Source organism: Phoca vitulina, unplaced genomic scaffold (genome assembly GCF_004348235.1).
Source record: "Phoca vitulina isolate PV1807 unplaced genomic scaffold, GSC_HSeal_1.0 scaffold21, whole genome shotgun sequence".
In the NCBI taxonomy this organism is placed as follows: Eukaryota; Metazoa; Chordata; class Mammalia; order Carnivora; family Phocidae; genus Phoca; species Phoca vitulina.
In genome coordinates, this window is record NW_022589724.1 from 20,618,228 (window position 1) to 20,640,512 (window position 22,285).

Genomic DNA, 22,285 nt, shown 5'->3' on the forward strand with positions numbered 1-22,285 from the left:
CCACTCCAGCAACCCTCAGTTTGTTTCCTGAGATTAAGAATTCCTCATATCAGTGAGGTCATATGATACATGTCTTTCTCTGTTTGACTTATTTAGGACACCAATTTCTAAATTCAGCTTTGCTACCTTGTTACCTCTTTACTAACCTCTCCTTCTTCCCCTCCTCACCCTCCTCTCTCAGAATCCTTCCACATCTCAGCAGTCCCAGGGATACCCACTCTGCAGTGTATGACATTTCACACATACTCGTCCTTCAAGACACAGCTCAAATGTCCTCTCTTCTGTGCCTTTCTTGATACAATCCTAGCACAGTGCCCGGCACATAGTAGGTGCTCAGTAAACAGCTGCAAATCAATGCAAAAAACAGATCCCTCTCCAAGCCAAACATAACCTCAGCCTCCTTAACTCTGCCAGTTCCTTTTCTCTACCCTGATATTCTTTCTCTACTTCTAGCATTGGTTATTTATATGCACGTCTTCCTGCTTCATCTAGATCATAACCCCTTGAGGGTAGGAGTTCTCCTTGGCTCACGTTGTATTCCTAATCATTTGATGTGTTCCATTTAGTTATTTTAAAATCCTTTTTAAGCTCAGGCCTGCCCACCTGTCTCAGGTTAGTGCCCTCAGCTCACCTCAAGCCATCACGTGGCCAATTCACGAGGTGGCAAAGGATCTGCTGCCTTATACGCCTCTTGCAGACATTCAATAGATTCCTCACATTGAAGAATGATGTGCCCGGAGTCTGGGTGCCAAACCATGGCCCCAAGGAGCAGCCAGGACCTGCTCCAGTTACTGTTCAGAGAGTGCCCAGCACTGCAAAATAACCCTCTTTAGGGAAGGTCGGTGCCAAAATGCACACTTGGGCTTTTGGCTCCCATATTTTAATTTTGCGAACCGCCCCAAATTATGGAAGTACAACTCTGGCTCAGATTCAAAGCAGCAAGCTTAAACAATCAAGCATTCAGAGCTTGCGGGTTATCTGCACAAGCATCTCAACTCAGGGCAGGGACCTGAAGGAGTGCTGGTTCTTCTGTTGGGTGTCTTCCAACTGCTAAAGCTCTTCCTTCTATTTGTCAAAACCCCCTGTCCTATTCTGCCCTCTGGAGCAGATGATGATGATGATGATGGCAGTTAGCAGTTAGCGAGTGCTTATTAAGTCCCAGGCATTGCCCTAATGTTTTATATACAGTAACTTATTTAATCCTCCCCACAACGTACCTATGAAACAGGTACTATTATCACCCATTTTTAATGAGAGGGAAACTGAGGAACACAGTCACTGCGAGAGGGAAACTGAGGAACACAGTCACTGAGTAACTTGCCCAAAGTCACAGAGGAGGTAAGTGGTGGCAGAGGACCAGTTCCAGACAGCCTAGCTCCAGATTCCAGACTTTCCTCTACCCTCGAGTACCCAAGGGATGCCAGGCTCCCTGCACTCAACTCTGAATCCTCTCATCTTAGGACTAAGTACCCCCAGTTTCCTCAATTCGAAAGCCATGGGTGTAGACCCCTTGAATTTGATCACACTCTAGCTTGTCTTGATTTTGTGAAAATGAGTTGTTCAGAATGAAACAGAATAATGGTCCAGAAGCCGTTAGATCTATGCTGTACTCCGGGGAATAATAGCTCCCATATTCTGGGGAGTCCTCCTCCTACAGATGTACTTAAAGGCACAGGACCTTGTTTAGTAGCCAAGATGGTCCTGCTGGCTCATCAAATCTTAGAATTTAAGAATTGAAAGAATTCAAATGTTAATCCAGGCTGTCGTCTTTAACTTGGGGGCTACTAAAGCACTCCACCATGAAAATAGTAGTGGTGCCCAGACAGCTCTTCCTGCCCAGAGCTGTATCGTGGACTTTTTGGATCAAGGCTGAGCTGTCCCAGTGCCTCTTAAGTCAAAGGCATCCTGAATTTTTGTAGCTGTTTGCAGAGACTTCTTTCTGTCAGGAGTCTCTCCAGCTGGAACCTCTGAGACACTGTCTTTTCCCAAAGCACAGAAACACATATATTTGCGGTGAATCCACGGATGAATCTGAAATCCCAGGAATGTTTAATTCATTTTGCTTTCCAGAGTTAAAAAGCAAAACAAAACAAAACACCCCCAAGCATTGTAGCCAGGCACAAATGAATCACCAGCCACTCGGAGTGGATTTTACAGCAAAAGTCAACAACTGTGAGTTGCTCCTTTAAACCCTGAAAGTATTTTAGAATTGCAAAATTCAGAGTGGAATTCTCATGGAATTCCTGTCTGAAATCTCTTAAGGTAATTCTCAGAGCTCATCATACAAATCATCTAAAGTCACATTTTGGGTTTAATATGGCCTCGCTGTTTCTGGATATAGCCTAGCCAGAACGGAAAGGTTATAAAAATCAGAACATTAGGAACGTAGCAGGAAGGAAGATAATTTAGCCAGAAGGTACTTGGAGATCTAATGATTTTAAATATAGTCCAGGGCTCAGAGACACGGGAAGGGTGGAATCTCCTCTTCATTGTTTCAGTTAATCTCAATTTCAACTTCAACCTAGTGACTTGGCCGATAACTAGGAGATTCAAGTCAAAGGTGGACACCGCGCTCCCCAATTACCTGTGGATATATTCCCAAAACACAACAATTACAGTGGAGACAACCAGCATTGACAGAATCACTTTTCCTTTGACATTCATTATTTTCTCCTGGGGAAACAAAAAAGGAGAAAGGAAAAAATAGATTAAATAAATTCAAGCTGAGATATGGTTTCTAAGCAAGGCTTCCACCCTCTAAGGGGAAACGTTTATAAATATTTAACTAGAGCTAAGGAGCGTGTTCTACCTTAAATTGAGCAGGCTTGCAATAGCAAATTAGGCTAACTTAATGAATTGACCCGCCTCCCCGGTGGGGAAGGATGCTAAGGCCACTTTGGCGCTCAGAGGGGAAATGTATTCACCGACCACAGGGTCCCCCATGGACTTGGGTGGGTGAGGGCGTAGCTATAAATGATTCCCACGGGCTTCAGCTGCCTTCCAACTCAGATTGTGGGTTCGGAACCATCCCTTCCCCAGCTCTGCTGCCTTTGATATATGACCACACGTCCCATCCTCAAAGGGGAAGATGACCCTGGTCCCTTAAAGTCTAGGCTCACCCACTTCTCAGCCTCACCTAGCCTTTTCCCACCACGCCCACAGGCAATCAATCAATCAATTAGTCGGCACACATAAATATGTCTTGATTGCTGCATGAGTTGTGGTTTGAAGAGGAACAGGGTGCTGGATGGGGAATAACAGGTTAGGAAGTACTTTAATTCGAGTGGTCAGGGAAGGCCTCTCACTGGGGAGGTGACAAGAGCTTCCCAAGGGATGAAGACAGGATGCAAAAGGATGAGAAGTACAAGAAAAGTCCTACATTTGGGAGCAAAAAGATCTAGATGGGGACTGTGGCCGCCTCTCATAATGATGAGATGTTTTCACTCCCAGAGAAGTGTGGATCTGGGGGCCAGCGTGGACGCACACGGAGCTGGGGAGCCCTGACCTTGGGGCAGGTCCTCGGGTCCTCATGCACAGCTCCGAAAACCTCTGAGAACCAAAAGTCTTTTTATAATTCCATTGGCCTCAGGGCCCTGAGAGGAGGCTCTCCATAATCTTTATCCCACTTAGTGAGACTGTTTAAACGTTTCTTTGCATCAACACTGAAGTATTTTATTAAGCGACGCTGCTGAACTGGGGCGTTGCCTGATACGTGATCTGTTATCCACACCCCAAAATTCTGAATTTCAACATATCTGGCGTTAGGGTTTCACAAAAGGGATTGTGGATCTCTAATTGAATTGGTTTCCTCATCTTTAAAATGCGGATGAAAATGGTGATGACAAGAGACGGTGTCCACAAAATGCTTCTCATTGTGCCTGGCACTGTATAAATGCTCCCCCAAAATGCTAGTTCATAAAATGCGCCATGGGGGGGCCCCAATGAGACAGCACCATGCCCGGTACTTACCAGCAAGTGCTCGAAACAAATGTGAAGAAAAAGAATAAGACTGTGTTGTTAAACAATGAAGTGCAAATAAATGCAAATTAGGGACTCTCAAGGTTTCTCCATCTGTTCCCTGCCAAAGCCTGATGGAGAGCTCCTCGGAAGTGGGATGCAAGTGGGCTTTCTCTGATCGAGCCCAAGCCCGGGGCCCCGCTACCAACACCCTGTGTGTGTGGAGGAGGGGACAACACGGCCACGAGCATCCAGAGCTCCACCAGCTCCACCTGCTGAGGATCCCACACAAATTGTTTTCCAGTGACACCCAAACTCTCAGGGTGGAGAAGGATCACTGACACACCTGGCAGAAGCCCAAATCAGACACACCTCCCCATCGCCTCTCCAAATATGTGTATACTTTTTTAATTCCAGAAACCAGCATCAGAGGCAACTCTGGAAGCCCGTTGCTTTCTAGGCTTCATAGACGGCTTGAACCTGATAATGGCCAGTCGTCCCTCTTGCTGGAGACTGGCAACCAGAAGCTGCTCCAGGGAGCCAATACTGGGTCCTTCTGTGAGGCACTAGAACTGGATGTGTCCGCGCCTCCTGGAATCTGGGATCCAAGTCCCCGGGGCAAGGAAGGCTTGGCAGGGTGGCCAATTGATCTTTTAAGACACGTTCATTTTTCTCTCTGCACCAAAATGAGGCATTTGGCAGTCGACGTGGTCTACGAGTCCTTCTTTTAGGTTTCTGTCTCAGAATTTTCAAAACTGGATAATTCTGAAAATTGGTGGTTGGCTCTCTTCCCCACCAAGAAGGAAATGTGGGATTGCTTCTGAATTCCTTCCTTTAAGGGGTAGAGCACAGAACTGGGCCCTGCTGAAAACTGCTGCCCTATCTCACGTGGGGGAGCGTGACTCCGGGTCCCCTGGGCACCACCCTTCGAAAGATTCGGCCAGGCCCGGTTCCACCGAATCCCCGCCACCATCTCCCAGGCCCTCTTGTCACACTTGTGATTTTTCCCCTGAAACCGTCCAACCCCATGCGCGGCCTCCTCGTAGAGCACGGCCCTCGCAATGGTTCCCATGTGAAGTGTCAGACGGATTTCTCCGTGTGGCCCATAAATTAATTCTTCCCTACGCACCCCCATCCTGTCCCACACAGAACAACACACACACACACACACACACACACACCCTTCGGAGAATCTCTGGAGTTCCACCCCACTGGGGCTAAGTCAAAGTATTCCTTCCAAACTGAACTCCTCTCTGGAAGGAATTCTGGTGGACCGTGTTTTCTCCATCTTGTGTCAGGGGAAAAGGTGAACGTCTCAGCTGAGTAACAGCACTCAGGCTCTGGAAAAGCCATTATCTCAGGAGGAATCAGGCAGAGGGAAACAGACCTTCCCCCAGGCTAAAGAACCTCCTCTCTGCCTCTGATTCCTCCCCCAAACCCAGGGAACCCAGCCGCATCCTCCCCGAGAGGCTGACCCCCGCTAGCCTTCGTCACTTCTGGACTATTGCACTCAATCAAGAGACTCAAAAAGGCTACAGGTCAGGTAGTGATAAGTGTTGCAAACGAAAACAATGCAGGGGAGGGGGCAGGGGAGGGCACAGGAACCAACTGGGTGTTCATGACCTTGGGCAAAACCCTCTTTGGTCCTCCACATCCTCCACAGTAATGTTTAGACCCAGCATTCCGGGTGGAAACTAGACCAGCACGAAGACTCTGGAGTCAGCGCTCCTGGACACACGCCTTGAGCAAGTACTCAGAGCCTCTATTCACACGTACAGAATGGAGCTAAACATCCCCCTCCAGGGTTCTTGAGGAAGGACTGAAGGAGATGGAGTCTATGAAGCACATTGTGCCTGGGGGTCAGCAAATGCTCCACAGATGGCAGCCATCATGATGATGATGCTGTTTCACAGGCCAGTTTCTGAAATCTGTGGCTCTGAAGTAGGGCTGTGACTTTATCTGAGAAAGGAGTCTGGGTCCTCTTGGGTTGCACCACACAGAAGAGTCTGGGTGAACCCACCCCGCACCCTAATTGGCGACCGTATGACAGCTCCCCACCCCCCACTGCCCCCAGCTCAGGACCCAGCTACTCAGCACATTTGCCCCCACTGCCCGGTGCTCACGGTGGGCAGGCGAGGAAGGTGAGGTTCCTGTGTGTCGCAGACCTCCAGGTGGGCCCCAGCTCCCACACAAAGCCGGATTTGTAAACCAGGGTCACGAGTTTCTCTGGCCTCAGTCTCCCCGTCTGTGAAGCAAGTTCTGTGGACCTAACTTTCCACGACCGTCTTTCCTGATGGACCCAGGACTTGGAAGAGAAATCAAGCAGAGGGATAGAAGCCTCATTCTACGAGGGCAGCTCACTTAGACACACGGGGAGCTCCTGCTGCCATGGCCCACGGGGATTCTTTGACGTGACGACAGAATGGCGGGAGCACCAACCAGCCTGCATTGAGCGGTGGGAGCACCAACCAACCTGCATTGAGAGGTGGGAGCACCAACCAGCATGCATTGAGTGCAGAGGCTGACTTACCCAGAAGCTAATGAAACTAGTCCCCCTTGCAAGCTAGGGCCTGATCATTAGGGTGGGGAGTGGGTCAGGAAGGCCCATATGTTTCCTGAGGCAAGGAGTGCTGCCCCTGTCTGGAGGGGGATCATTCCAGCCTTGAGGGCTGTCCTGGGGCTGCAGGTGGGGCCCAGGGAATGACCCCACTCCCTGCACACCAACCTGGGTCCCAGTAACAACCTGCCCCAGGTGGACCTGGTTGAGCACCCAGGAGCCTCCCACTTGGGTCCCAAGGGGAAGGACTTGACCCAGATGCTGCTCTGCACCCTGCTCAGGGGTCATGGTGATCCAAGCTTCAGAGCCACCTCGTAACCCACCCCTAACCGCTCCAGGGTCAAAGAGCTGGGTCCTCTGAGGGGGAAACAGCCAAGAGATTTACAGATGTGGCACCACCAATACTAAGCTGTGAAGCTGGAAGAAACATTTCTAAACGCTCCTTAACAAAAAGCAATGTTGGTTAACCGCGCCCGAGGCCAAATGGATTCATTCTTTGTCTCTATCGAAAATGATACTGCAAAATCGTTGTCAGATAAAGAGGTAATCCAAGACCATGCAGAGTATGACAGATGCATTAGGCAACTAAGTCAGACTAACCGTCTTTATATGATTTTCACATCGTTTTATTATGATGTTGTTTCCTGGATTTAGTCGTATTTGAAATATTTGTCAGTGTTATTTGCTACGTTCTCTCTTCTCGTATTCTAACCTTCACTTCCATGCTAATATAGTATTGACAACTCTGTGTTCTTTTCCTTGAAGAGGGCTCTGAAAATGGAATAAGCTCCAGGCCCTTCAACACTTGGATGCTCCCCAACTGAACTAGGCCAGGCCCTGGGCCAAATGCCTTACCAGTAGTCTCTCAGCTCCGTCTCACAATGACCCTGTGAAGTCACTCTAGCATCATCCTTTTTTTTTTTTTAAGATTTTATTTATTTATTTGACAGAGAGAGAGAGAGAGACAGCACAAGTAGGCAGAGTGGCAGGCAGATGGAGAGGGAGAAACAGGCTCTCCGCCGAGCAGGGAGCCAGACGCGGGGCTCGATCCCAAGACCCCAGGATCATGACCCAAGCCGAAGGCAGCCGCCTAACAGACTGAGCCACCCAGGCGCCCCCATCCTCGTTTTAAAGATAGGAAAATGGAGGCTCAGAAAGGTTAAGTAACTTGCCCATTGTCACATAGCATAAAGCGGTGGAGATGGGCTTCAGGTCCAGGGAGTTGGGCTCCAGTGTCCACCCTTTTAACCACTCTTTCCTCTATAAGCCGGAAGGCTTATCCACAGACTAACCACCTGGGGCTCTCTGACACATCTGCTCATTTTGTCTCTCTTGATTATCACATGATAATCACTTGGGTCACAACTGACCCGGAGCCGGCCACTCACAGGCCGGACTCACTGATGGCGCTGGCTTCTCCTTGGACCAGCTGGTGAGCACTGGCTCCATTTCCAGGCGCCTCCCCCATGTGCCCGGTGGGGCCTTCCTCACCCACTCCACCTCGTTCACCCCTAGCTGAGGAAACAGCCTGAACACAGACTGAGGTCACCGCGCTCACCCAGAGGGGGAGTGTGAAAAGGAGACCCTCTGCCTCCCAGGCCCAGCTCTCGGAAGAGGATGGTGCCCGGAGTGGGGGCGGTGAGGAGGGGAGAACCACTTGATCCGAAAACCCCGCTGCAATGGGGGGTGCTCCAGGGAAACGCTCCCCATTGGAAGAAACATGGGACAATCTGTGGGGGTAAAAAAAAAAAAAAAAAAAAAAGCATAGGGAAGGCTGTTTCCAGTGATGTTTTCCATTATGAGGCTCAGAGGAAAGGAAGAGTCAGGTCTCAGACTAAACACACGACTAATTGTCGCTCCAGCCCTCACAAACGGAACAACCTGTTCTCCGAAGTCCCTCTCGTGGTGCCTTCTCCTGAATCCCCTTGAGGAACTCTAAAGCCTGGATCCAGCCAGCTTTTCCTTGCCGCCCGGCCCAGGGGTCTCCCGAGAGAAATACGGTAAATGGAGTGTCTGCACTGCCCTGGGAGGGCTCTGGGTCCACCCACGACACCAGCCCCCGCCCTCCGGCCTCCACTAGAGAGAAAAGCCCAGGCCGCAGCCACGCCGGCCGCAGCCCCCGTGAGGTCCTGCCAGGGGCAGCAAAAGAAAGCAGAAGTTACAGTGAAGTCCCTGAGCCAGCATCCCACCGGCTCCTGCTTCTAGAGCCGGGAGAGAAGGACTTCGTCTTCTTCCGGGACTACTGGGGGCACCAGCAAGAGGCTAAGGGGAGAGCGAGTTTCCTCCCCCAGGTGGGTCCATGCTGAAGCCTGCTCGCAACTCCCCTGGTGACCCCGACAAGGCAGAAGTCCTTCATTTCAACATTTCACATACCTCATCGTCTGCTTCTCTCCCCGCAGAGTAAAAGGCAAAACAACAAAGTTCTACTGAGCTCCGCTCTGCAGAAGGAGGCAGGGCTGGGAGGAAGGGAAGGTGCCTGCTGCCTTCCAACTCCTGTCAAAAGAATAAACAGCTGTTTCAGGAAGAGGGGGGTAGACAGATCCCACAGCAGCCAGGGGCTTTGTTCCTTGCTGGCCTGGGGAAATGCGCTGTTTATCAGGCCTTGACTCAGAGCTACATGCCAAGGCAGAGATGTTTCTCTTTGGGCCCACGAGTGGCCAGGCCTCCCTCACCCAGCGGAACTACAGGCCCAAACTAGGCCTGGTGTTGGAGGAGAGAAGACCACCACCCTTGAGAGGGACCCACAGGCCACCCATGTCACCCACTCCTTGGCAAAAATGGGAACTGTTCTGAGACCAAACGTCCCCCAGTGACTACTATAAGGAACAGCCAATGGAGAGGTTAAAAAAAAAAAAAAATGCAGGGGTGGGTGGGCGAAGGGGAGTCCTCAAGACTTCTGTCGAAATGCTACCTAGACGGCCCCCAAGGTTAAGCCTCTCCTCCACATCTTTTGAACTTCGGAAGTTGTTTTGTTTGAACGCTATTTTTATAGAATGTTATGAGATCTCCCGCATCAAAAACTGAGCTATAAGAACTTTAAAAGGTCACTGAGGCCCAACCCTGCTCTTTGGCTGAATAATGCTTAACCCTTCCCACACCCACCTCTTGCTCCTAAAATAGAATTTTCCAGCTGGAAAGGACCTTAGAGCAGTGGATTTTCAAACGTTGAAACAGCTAAAACTTTTATTAAAAAAAAAAAAACCCACAGGAAGTCATTCTCAGAACTCCACCATACAAAACTGAGCACACAGAGTGCTTTGGCTGAGGCAGGGAAATGAAGCTCAAAGCCCCCCCGGAACCTCCCCCACCCTGGTTCCAGCCCTCCCGAGGGGTCCCACATGCCTCCTGGGAGGACATTCTGGAAACCCCAGACTTGGGAGAGGGGACCAAAGTCCAGGAGCCCCGTCAGGGGATGCCTAATCCAGCCTCTTACTGCTGTTCTGAACAAAATTTCACACCCCCTCCTCTGGGGGCACGAGCTGGTTGGCTACAGTGTTTTGGGTCTGGAAGTCCCGACAACGCGCTTAAATCTAGGAAAGCTGAGCAAAGGTGTGCCTTGCAACCCAGTCATCGTGCTCTAGATCTGGACGCAAAAGAAAATGCCCGTAAGTTCACCAAGAAACACAGACCGGAACGTTCATAGCAAAGCAAAAACTGGAAACAACCCCAAAGCCCATCCTCAGAGCAGCTCAGTCCTGTGCTAGAGTGTGCGCTTCCACACACAACAACGAGACTGAGCCAGCTATCAACAGGATGACTCTCGCACACGTAATGCCGAGAGAAAGAAGCCCTGGGTGAGTCCGTTTATTTAAAGTTCCAAAACAAGCAAAACCAATCTGTGGTGCTAGAAGTTAGGATGGGGGTGGCTGAGACTCAGAAGGGGCCCAGAGGAGTTCCCGTGGGGCTGGTCCCGTTGCTTCTTAGGCTGGGTAACGGTTACGCAGATGTGTCCACTTTGTGAAAATTTGTCTCGAATGTGCCTTTTCCATGCAAGTTTTAAGAACAAGAGTGAACAGAAAACTTTCTTTTGAAAGCTGCCTTCTCTTGGGCATGGTCTTCCCCTGCCCCTGGCTTGAGGGCCAGAGGACCATAGGCAGGCCCTACTTTTTCTTTCTTTTGGGTTCCCCGCCCCAATACCAAGCACCACTCTTCAAAACAAAGGAGTACACACTTCTGGTCACTCCTGAATTGAGAGACTGAGAACTAGCAAATGAGCCTCAGGCCGTGTAGCTGTGCTGATCGAAGAAGGCCAAAGACCATCCAGGGAAGAGCTTGGACCGGGCCCAGCCAGGCTGCCTAACCTCATCATTCGTGGTCACCAGGGTCCGTCCAGTCCTGGCCGCCCATGGATCTCTGAGCTAGCAGCCAGCGTGCGGTACCTGTCCGCTGGCCATACCTCGAGGCAGAGGACTGCAGGGCCTCAGAGTTATGGCCAAGGTGGCTGCAGCCCAGGTGTGGGAAGGCCTGGCCTTGCATCCAAGACCACATCTGGCACGGAAAAATGAAGGTCAAGATCCCACCCTGATCACCTCTGCAGAGTGTGAGGACTAAGTGTCCGTGACAAAGAACCCTACAGACCAAATGTTTATGGGCTGTCAGTGTTTGTTTCATCGGAAACTTGTTTAGGGCAGTCACAGAAGACATTCTTGCTTGTGAGTGACAGAGCAAATTGGGTTACATGAAGTACATTCTCCTTCAACTTTGCTTAAGTGTCACCTCGTTGGGGAGAAATTCCCAGATTTAGAATGACTTTCTTTTTGTAGGCTCCTTATTCATCTTTTTTTTTTTTTTTTAAAGATTTTATTTATTTATTCATGAGAGACAGAGAGAGAGACAGAGGCAGAGGGAGAAGCAGGCTCCCCGCGGAGCAGGGAGCCCGACGCGGGACTCGATCCCAGGACCCTGGGATCATGACCTGAGCCGAAGGCAGACGCCCAACCGACTGAGCCACCCAGGCGTCCCTCATCTTTTTTTTTTTTTAAGATTTTATTTATTTGACAGAGAGAGAGAGCGAGCACAAGCAGGGGGAGCTGCCGAGGGATAAGGAGAAGCGAAGCGGACTCCCCACTGAGCAGGGAGCCTGATGTGGGCTCGATCCCAGGACCCTGGGATCATGACCCGAGCTGAAGGCAGATGCTTAACCGACTGAGCCACCCAAGCGCCCCCTTATTTATCTCTTAAATATCTTTCTTCTACCAGAATGTCAACTCTATGGGCAGATACTTTCATACGTCTTGTACCAAAGTAAAACATCAGCTGATGTTCCGTGCATCTTTATAGGCTACAACGCATGCCTAGCGTGGTGCTTGGCACCTGCGCGTTCGATAAATGTTAACTATTCTAAAAAATGGATGGCAATGATAACAGTAAGAGCCATACTAGCAGTGAGCAGTGGGATGAAGGGAGCGAGGCAGAGATGAGTGTAGTCCATGCTGCTCCAGGTGTGGACCCTGCGGTGTCCAGTGTGGGCCCAGGGTGAGTGTCTGCACGAGGAGTCCGGTGATGCGGACGCTCGCTGACATTTGCAAGCTCTGCTCTGGGCTGGTGCCCAGGTTTCTGGGTGAAGTAGCAGAGTGGAATAGTATTGCTGCTACTGAAGAATGCGGTGTAAGGGCTGGGAGTGGGGGGAGTTGGGGAGTTCCGTCCTAGATGCATTGAGTTCAAAGAACCTGCCGGAGCCAGCTCAGCAGTGGCGTCCTGGAGAGAGCGAGGCCCGGAGGAGTCCAGTTTGGGAGTTGCCAGCATGCGGGCAAGAGCGGGCAGGTCTGCTGGGTGCTGAGGCAGAGAAGCACAGAGGGCAAAGTGGGGCGTCCCTAACAGGCACCGCCCTGAAACCAGGGGGGCACCGCTAAGAGGCAGCAGGGGGTGGGGAGCCAGGAACTAAAGGAATCGCGACAGCCGGGGAGGACCCCGTGCAGCCAAGACAGCCGTGTGAGGGCTTTGAGCAGAGTCCGGTGAGGCCCTCTGGATCCCTCTGGATTCCCAGCTGGGGGCCACGCTCTCATCTGGCCCCCTCGGGGCCCCCTGGCCGCTGCAAGAGAGGAGAAGGCCACACACATGTGCCTGGGCAAGGTTGCTGCCGTCCTGAGAATCGCACGGAGTGCCAGGCGTGGAGGTGTGGCAGCAGACAGAGGTTCTGGTCCTGGCTCGGCGTCCCACACTGCAGGCAACTCCCTGCATGTGCGGGGCTGTTTCTCACGCTCCCCCCAACCCTCCACCACCTGGCAGATGAAAAGCTTGGGCTAGTGTCTCCCGCTCTGCACTGCGTCCCAGCTCTGGGGGGTCGCGGCACCCCTCCAGCCCAGCCACAGACTCTGGCTGCAGACCCCTGCAGAGGAGCCGTTGGGGCTTTCAGAGCCCTAGGCCGTGATAAGGCTCCCAAGACCAGAGACAGAAGGGGAGGCCCCAGCCTTTGGCTGGGGGAAGGGCAGTGGGGGGGGGGGGGCACAGAGCCAACAGGTGTGCCTAATCCAAGGCTTTATCTGGCTGAAATCAGAACCACTGAGAGGCAAGTTCTAAGCAGCCTTCTCCTCCCTCAGCCATGGTGGGAGGCCCTGGAACCAGCAAGGGAGCCTTACATGGGGAGAGAAGGCTGGCCTCTGCCTGGGTCCTGTGTTCCCTCCCAGAGGCAGAGCCTGTCTCTCAAGGGGCCGGCGGCTCCCAGTCCCAGCCTCGTTGCCCCTGTGTGTTCCCCTGGCTGGCTGACCTCTGCCAGGTGACATGAGAGCAATAAACAAGTCACTCCCATCCGCAGGAGTTAAAGTCCCTCTGTCAACGCTCCCAGTGTCTTGCTAACCAACCTACCTCCCAAAGGTTTTCACCCATTTACAGCATCCACGCCAGACAGCTTCTGCTTGAAGGCTTCTAGTGATGGGGAACTTCTAGACTCTTCTCTCTTTTTTTAAGATTCTATTTATTTATTTGAGAGAGAGAGAGCGCAGAAGGGGAGAGGGGCAAAGGGAGAGGGAGAAGCAGGCTCCCCGCTGAGCAGGGAGCCCCACACTGGGCTCAATCCCAAGACCCCGAGATCATGACCTGAGCCGAAGGCAGACACTTAACCGACAGAGCCACCCAGGCGTCCCACCTCTAGACTTTTCTGATGGTTTAAGGCACATCTTTTCAGTATGGAACTGATTTCTGATCTCTGCTTCCTAGAACATTATTAATATTGATAAAGGCTACCATTCATTTACATATGCCATTTCATTTGATCCTTACTCTGATCAGAGACGATGCTCTCCATTTCCCAGGCAGGGAACCGAGGCTCAGAGGTTAAGTAACACGGACAAGATCACTCTACCTCCAATAAGCTCTCCGTGTCCACGTACAAGATCACTCTACCTCCAATAAGCTCTCTGTGTCCACAGAGCTGTGCCTTCCCCAATGAAGCTCCTCGGAGACAGGGCCCCAGACTCTTTCCTCTGCAAACAAAACACCATCTTCCCTGACATACTTCAGCAAAGCCATGCCCACCAGTGTTTATGCCAGCAATACACATATGGAGGGCATTTCCTCAGTACCGGGGACTGTGCTGGGACGGGGCCACACACAGCCTGAATCAGAACCCCTGCCTGCACTTTTCAAGTCCACGTCCGGTGAGAGGGATGTGTGCACCTACCAATGCCAAATGCTGTTTACGGACGTCAGTTCCTGCTCCGGCCGTCAGGCGACCCAGGCTGGCCTTGGCACAGAGCCGGGCCGTCCGTGCACGCGCCCACGGGCAGACAGAAGTCAGCACTCCTCTCTCCCTTGGGGTCTGTCTCCTGTGCCTTCATTTTTTACCACCCTCCTGTCTCTATTACTTGTGCTTTGCCTTTCTATAGTCTTTGCCTTTGCCTGGTGTCGTCAGTCAGAAAGGCCCCATAAAATCAGGGTGACCGTACAAACTGCTTTCCCTAGGTCAGTTCTGGTTTACGTGTGTTGTGAGGCAGTTAACAGGTTATGTCCTAGAGCCCTCTTTCACTTTCAAAGGTGTGCCAGTCTGGAGGGTTAATCATAGGGTTACTCTATGTAGAAACGGTTCCATAAAATAAAGGGAGTTGAATGACGTCCTCTTCAAGATCCTTTCCAGCTAGAATCCAGGGCTTGTGTTTACCACCTGCGGGTCCCTTAGGACCCCCCTCTCCAGCGTCCAGAGTCTTTCCTACAACTGCTCAGAGGTGGTGCAAGCCCAGCCCCTCCAGATGCATTTCTGCTCCACCGCTGACCTCCACCTGTCCCCCTTAGTACCTTGGCTGGGCGTATCTCTGCTCTCCCTGCTTCCTCTGTGCAGGCTAGGAGGTATTCAAAGGCTAAGAATTTACTGGGAAAAGGGCACCTGAGTGGCTCAGTCAGTTAAGCATCTGCCTTTGGCTCAGGTCATGATGCCAGGGTCCTGGGATGGAGTCCCACGTCCAGCTCCCCGCTCAGTGGGGAGCCTGCTTCTCCCTCTCCCTCTGCCTCTCCTCTGCTGGTTCTCTCTCTCTCATGCCCATTCTCCCTCTCTCTCTCTCAAATAAATAAATAAAATATTCCTAAAAAAATTTCTACTGGAACATCCTGAGGTTGTCTTGTTTCCCCCCCCACACACTAGGGTTTCCTACATCTCTTGTAATAAATTGACTCTTGTAATAACTTGACAACAAATTGACTTCCAAGAACTAATCTCTAAAGATGAGGTTCCAGGAATCCTAGCCGTAAGTTAAAAAAACAAAACAAAACACCTCTTAATTGAGATCACAATGGAGATGGCTTTAATTCTTCTCCTGTTCTTGGAATGAGACAGGCCTGGATTCAAATCCCAGGCCCACCTACTTTTTTGCTGTTCCAACCCTGGGTAACTAAGTCACTCCACACTCTGTGAGCCTCAGTTTACTCATCCATAAAGCAGGGATGATAATTTCTTATTCCTTGAGCTGTTGAAAGGATGAACAATAACATCTGTAAAGCTCCCAGTCCCTTGCAGGTACTCAGGAAAAAGGACCTGGCATGATCAGCACAGGTGTCTGAGGGACAAGCACTGTTCTGCCACATCTCAGTGGCAGGACAGCATGGCAGTAAGTCCCAGAGCTTACAGCCTGGCTTGGAGTCACACAGGTCTGGCATTGATGAAATGTGTGACCTTGGGCAAATCACGTGAGCTTCCTGACACTTGGTTTCTCTCCTCTGTAAAATGAGAGTAACAACGCCTTTCTCTTCAACCATGGTGAATGAGAGGGTGCACATAAAGTGCTTGGCACAGGGCCTGATGTTGGAACAAGTGCCCAATGGCAGCTACTTAATTCCTAATAATGATTGTTCCAGAACTCTCCACCTCACAGGCTCCAGCATCACCTGCTCTGTGTTCCCAATAAGTCCGCATGTTCCCGTGTCCTAAAAACAACCAGCCCATCCTTTGGATGGGGCATTTTCAAATCCTCCCACCTGCTGGAGCCTCCCTAGCCCGTGAGTCAGGGTGAGTTCTGCTCTTTCCACCGGCAGAGGAATCTGGGGACTTGCCCAAGGTGACTCAACTTGGACTGGAAGCTGGGTTTGGGTGGAGGCAAGAGTTTCTCCAACCTGCTTCTGGCCCATAGGAGGTCTGAAAGTCACTGATTCAGTCAAAGTCGAAGGGAATGATGTATTCCCTGGCTTGTTCATTCATTAAGTAAGTATTGATTGTCCATATTGGCACCTGTCATATGCCAGACACTGCTCAGCCCACTAGGTCTCCAAAGATTAGCCAACATGACCTCGCTCTCGTGGAGCTCTGATGAGAAGCTGAGCCCAGAATCCAACTATCACACCACCAAATGCATTCCGTGATTGAGGTGAATGTCCTGAGACAGAAAAAGACAAAGGAGCCCCGCCAACGTTCAGTCACTCCCTTACTCTGAGCTCCACGGATTTCTGGAGGAATCGGACAACAGTCTCACATGCCACTTCCCCGTGTGGCTGCAGGAGCATCCTTACTACCCAAGGTCACTCTACCCTCAAGCATGCCCCCCATCTTCTGAGCTGCTGCATTTTATAGATGAGAACACTGAGGCCACGAGGAAGGCAAATGACTGATCCAGGGCCACCTGGCAATGACATGAGGAGACCAGGGCTGCTACCCAGGTGTCTGGCATCTCTCCAGGACGAGATGCCTCTAAACCACAGCACAGGAAATCAAAGGCCTCAGGGAGGGGCTGGAGGCTGCAGTCAACAGTCTTCCCAAGTTTCCTTATTTGTGGCCAAGAAAACTCCAGAAGCCTCTGCCAGGGATGACCACATCACTGTTCTTCCCTTCCCCTGGCCCCACTGCTCTTGAACGATTTGGGGATGCCAACGGTGGGCTTTCTGACATGGGCACAGAAATGTCACTGGGAAATGGTGAGCACGGATGGGCTGACGCTAAGGGAGGCACCCAATTCAGAAAAAAAACATCCTCACTCAAGTATAAACATAAAACAGCTCAGAAATGGAGCAAAAGCACCTGAATACGAGCTCCACTGAGGACACATCACATGAGTCTGTTACGAAGATGTGGCGTGAAAGCCACAATTTGACCCCTTTGCCTTGGCCTTAGCCTTGGTCTTGGTCAGGAGCTTAGGGCCTCGAGCTCTGAGGAGGTATGTCACCTGCCCTCCTCACGGCTCCGTTCTCCACTGAGCTTCTGCTGTCGTCCCCCAGAGATGGCGGCAGCCGTGTGTGCCACTCTCTTCGTCTGCTCAGCGCTGGGGCCGAGAGGTGGCTTTGGGGTTTCTGCCCTGGGTGTGGTTTCCTAGCACTCACAATGGAAAGTCCATAGGCTGTTCCATCGGCACCACCCAGGCTGCTTAGCTCAGCGAGGCACAGAAGGGAATAGCCCACTGAGGTCTCACTAATGCTGTTCCACCAAATATTTCCAGCTCTCTACCTTCATTGTAGGATTTCATTTCCTGGTCCCCTTGTGGTTGGGGACTAGTGACTTAGTCTGACCAATATGATAAGAGTGGGCTATTCAATTGCTAGGGCAGGACCCTCAAGGGCTCTCTTTCCTTGTGCCATGGAGTACATTCAAGAAGGCGTTCCAGCAGCCTGGTTCCTTGAGTGAGGGACACAGCCACCAGGTGACCCAGGATGCCCATATTAATTAGAGAAGGAAATAAACCTTTATGGGTTCGGCCCCAAGCCTCGAGGGGCTGTCTGTTGCTGAAGTATAACCTACTCCATCCTGACTGATACGCTGCCCATCTCACACAGAGTAGGAGATTCTTGAGGTATAAGTCTACCCTCTTCCCTCTCAAAACCTCACCCTCCTCATCACTAAGAGCCTTGCATGAACACACGCAAGTAAGACAGAGGCAAGAACATTTCTCTAATGTTCTGGAGAAATTTTCTCCTCAAGTCCCAAAGATGGCTGACCATTCACCTACATTTGAAAAGAATGGGAAGGAAGTTGAGTGGATTGTTGTCTACAGACTCCCTTTCCTATGAAGGAAGAAGCTAGATCACTTGATACGAGCAAGTGAGACTACAGCCTGAGAGCCCCCCTCGCACCAGGTTAGCAGCAGATGCCAGGGACACTGGGAGGGGGAGACACTGACCAGGGACAAGGACACAGTGTGCCAAGCAGCACTGGAAGCCTCCTGGGGTTGGAAGTGAGCCGGCCACATGGTCCCATTCACCAATCGTCACAGGAGTCGAGGAGGTGGAGCTCACAGCATCCTCTACAGTAGATTCTACTGTTACCCCACTTTATAGAGAAGGAAATCGAGGCCCAGAGAGATGGTATCACTTGCCCAGCTCCAAGAGCTCAGGGTCAGAGCCAAAACTATCCGAGCCTGGCCGGCCTAAAAGCTTAGCCACTACCTGGTACTCTTTCAGCCAGAAGCCATGTCACTCCCTTGGAGCTCCCCTTGGCCCTTTATCAGGCTTTTCTTCTGCACCTTCACTTCTCCTTTTAATTACTATTTCATATGTACATAGTCTCCCAATCCAGATCCTGAGCTCCTGAAGAGCACGAATAAGTACTTTATAGAATAACTAATAACAGTACCTGCAGCAGCAAATGCTATTCTTTATTGAACACACAACATGCCAGGTTTGTGTTCTAAGCACTGTACACTCGTTATTCAATTCTCACTCAACTCTGCAACAGGTCCTGGAACCATCCCCATTCTCCAGATGCGGAAGCCTCCCAGTTTGGCCAAGCTGAAATTCAACCCCTGTTATTAATATTTTCATAACTATAGTCCAATTTGAGTCCTTTCCTCTATGATCTCATTATTGTATTTTTTAGATTTTGAAACATTCTCAGAAGGGGTCTATGGGCTTCCCCAGATGCCATAGGAGTCCATGGAGGAGGCAGGTGCCCGGATTCCAGAAGCAGGATTCTGGCCCCCATCTACCCCGCAGAACCCAGAGCTCCTGGCTAGTACAGGGTAAGCAGAGTAAGGGACCCTATACCATCTTCATGCAAGGGTGGGGAGTGAATCACAGCTACTTTAGCCCATCTGCACATCAGAAATACATAAATATCATAAATACTTTGATTTCAGCAGTATGAGCCCATGTATAACAATTCCTCATAAAAAACAAGTCACTTGTTTCCCCAGGGGGAAAAAAAAATTAGCGTCCAGTGTGCTCGTTAGAAAAGCATGAGTTGTGGATCACAAACTGGAACACCAGGACGGTCCGTAGCAGCTGCCTCTGGGTATAATGCTGGCTGACCCCCAGCCCCAGCTGGCCATCCCCCACTAGACTTGCTTTCTTAGCATCTGTGTACTGGCTCAGTCTAAATAGCACTAACATGAAATCCCATCCTACCTATGCTAAAGTTTTATAAAGTAAATTTCAGGCATCCAAAGCTGCACGCTGAATCACCCACCAGGCACAGCTCTCTAGATTTCCGAAAATCTGGGCTATTATCGGACTCGGGGATAAGGCAGTTGGGGCCAGTGCTCCCTGTCCAGACTAGACAGCTGTCCTCCTTGGCAGGTGGCCAGTGCTGAGTGCCGAGCCTCAGGACAGCCGGTGCCAGTCTTGGCTCTGCTCTGATGGGCTCTATGACCTTCCAGAAGTAGCTGGCTATCTGATTTTTTTTTTATCCTCCAGATATGGGGTGTGTACCAGCTCCGATGCCAGTCAATCGAGAATCACAAAGCACCCAGTGTGCGCCTGGGGCTGTAGGGGATGCAGAAATTATACAGGCTCCCTAGGGAGCTTACATTCTAGTCGGGGAGCCAGGCCTGGAAGCAGTTAACTAGTACGTACAGTGGAAAGAAGTCAGTGCAAGTGGGGATGTTCTGTTCTGGGGCCACAGAGGAAGGAGGAAGGACGAAGCGTCCCACACAGGGTTGTGCGCCAGGCTTCAGAGAGGAAGGGGATCCCTTTGAACTGGGCCTCGAAGGGTGAGCGCATGGGGAAGAGCGTCCACAGGTTGAAGGACAAGCATGTGCAAATGCAGGGGGCTAGAATGGGAGCACCCCACCGAGCCCAGTGTGGACTGCAGAGCAAGGGGTCCAGCCCTGGTCTCTCCCCACACCTACTGCTTTGGAATCCAGAAGAATCCCTGGAAACTGTATTTTTAACAAGCTCCCTAGGTGATTCCAACATGCAGGGAGTTAAGTGCTATGTGTTGAGGAAAAAAAATGAATGAGTGAATACAAAAATGAACTTGACCTCGGGCAAGTCCCTTCCTCGCTCAAGATGTCTTCTCTTCTTTAAAATAAAGGCACTGGGGCGCCTGGGTGGCTCAGTCGTTAAGCGTCTGCCTTCGGCTCAGGTCATGATCCCAGAGTCCTGGGATCGAGTCCCACCTCGGGCTCCCTGCTCGGCGGGAAGCCTGCTTATCCCTCTCCCACTCCCCCTGCTTGTGTTCCTGCTCTTGCTATCTCTCTCTCTGTCAAATAAATAAATAAAATCTTTAAAAAAAAATAAAATAAAGGCACTGGATCACCCTGGTCATTTTCAAACTGTGTTCTAGAGAACCCCAGAATCTCCCGAAGACCCTCAGGAACCACAGAGAGGAGATGGGGAGGCTGAGAGAGCAGGAGTCTGAACCCCTGTCCACCCTTCCTTTGATCATCTCCCCTTTTATCTGTCTGCTATCATATGCTGTGCTTCCATGTGCTATTTTGTTTGTAGTAAAGTTTCCTTGGCTACAAAGAACTTTTAAAACCACTGAATTGGATGATCATCCAAGAATCCCCAAGGAGAAATTTTTAAATTCCTTAAAGGCAGCAGCCTACTTCTGTGGAGTATTCCTCAAACACAAGTATGGACACAGCATGAGGCTGCTCACCAGGGTTATTCATTTTACCATCGTAATTTAAAATCATTTGCTGCAGAGCAGAAAGCAATGCGTGGAGGGGGAAACTTGTGGATAGCAATGCAGTGGAATACTACACGACCTTTAAAAAAAAAACATTGTTTCTGAAGAATAGTTAATAAGATGGAAAATTAAATGAGAAAGCCAGATACCAAACTGCACATAGACTACAACCTCAACTCTGGATCTAATGTATCAAAATGACTGGACAAGTATGGTGGGCCCTCAAAAAATTAAACATCGAATTCTCATATGATCCAGCAATCCTACTTCTGGGTATATACCCAAAATAATTGTAAACAGGGACTTGAAGAGGTATTTGGGTTTTTGGGGGTTATTTTTAAAGATTTTATTTATTTATTTGAGAAAGAGTGAACACAAGCTGGGGGAGGACCAGAGGGAAGAGAAGCAGACCCCCCCGCTGAGCAGGGAGCAGACGTGGGAAACGATCCCAGGACTCTGATCATGACCTGAGCCGAAGGCAGAGGGTTAACAGACTGAGCCACCCAGGCGCCCTCCTGAAGAGGTATTTGTGTACAGTGTCTAAGCAGCATTATTCACAATAGCCAGAAAGGTAGAAACAGCTCAGATGTCCATTGATGAATGGATGGATAGACAGAGTGCTATATACATACACTGGAATATTATTCAGCCTTGGAAAGGAAGGACACCTGCTTCCACAGGGATAAACCTTGAAAACATTATGCCCAGTGAGATAAGCCAGACACCAAAGGACAAATACTGGAGGATGCTACTTAGATGAGGTGCCTGGAGTGGTCAAATTCATGGAGACAGAAAGTAGAGTGATGGTTGCCAGGGGCTGGGGCACGGAGGGAATGGGCAGTTATTGCTTAACGGGTACAGAGTCTCCATTTGGGAGGATGGAAACGTCCCAGAGATGGACAGTAGTGATGGTGGCACAATGATGTAAGTGTATTTAATGGTTCTGAATGGTTCACCCAAAAAGTGTTATAATGGTTAAATTTTACGTTATGTATATTTCACCAAGATTAAAAAAAAAAAAAAAGTACCAGCCAGAACTAGAATCACAGGTAATGGTGGTGAATCGTGTGATGAGGCTGGCAGAACCATCCCTTTATTCTTTCCACTTCGCCGCATTTGCAAATGTTCTACGATGAGAATAAATTACTTTCAAAACTGGACAAAAAGCTATTTAATTAAATAAATCTGGTGGTTCTCTGACACTTTCCAAAAATGCATTGTTGCCTTTTGTGTAAATGGAAGCAATACTTTATGTACTTAATAAAAGGAGCCAAGTTCAAGGATGCCAACTCTCAAGTATACAGCAAGCCACTCAATCAAAATAAATGACAGGCGGAGTGCTTCCCCTTTTTAAGACTATTTGTTCTCACCTATATTTAAATAAATTTCAAATAAAAACAGAACCAAAATATAATCCTCTAATGAGCTTCCCAAGAAGCTGTCTGGCTTGGGAAAGCTCAAATGCAAACTGAAGAGAGAAAGAACGCTACAGAAAAGTGGGGGACAGCCCGTGT

The 22,285-nt window shown here is 50.2% G+C and overlaps 1 protein-coding gene across 5 annotated transcripts in view; it reads right to left on the reverse strand.

Moving 5' to 3' along the window:
- LOC116641125 (N-acetyllactosaminide alpha-1,3-galactosyltransferase) overlaps window positions 1-22,285 on the reverse strand; it is a 54,049-nt gene that overhangs the window by 17,469 nt on the left and 14,295 nt on the right. For 3 of the 5 annotated variants that reach the window (XM_032418621.1, XM_032418616.1, XM_032418618.1), the window contains exons 2-3: window positions 8,888-9,007; window positions 2,585-2,673 (exon numbers count right to left, since the gene is read on the reverse strand). In XM_032418621.1, coding sequence (XP_032274512.1) covers window positions 2,585-2,664 — 80 coding nt within the window. In that variant the 5' untranslated portion in view covers window positions 2,665-2,673; window positions 8,888-9,007. The remainder of the gene's footprint in view (window positions 1-2,584; window positions 2,674-8,887; window positions 9,008-22,285) is intronic. The other 2 variants (XM_032418619.1, XM_032418620.1) reach the window with 1 other exon arrangement.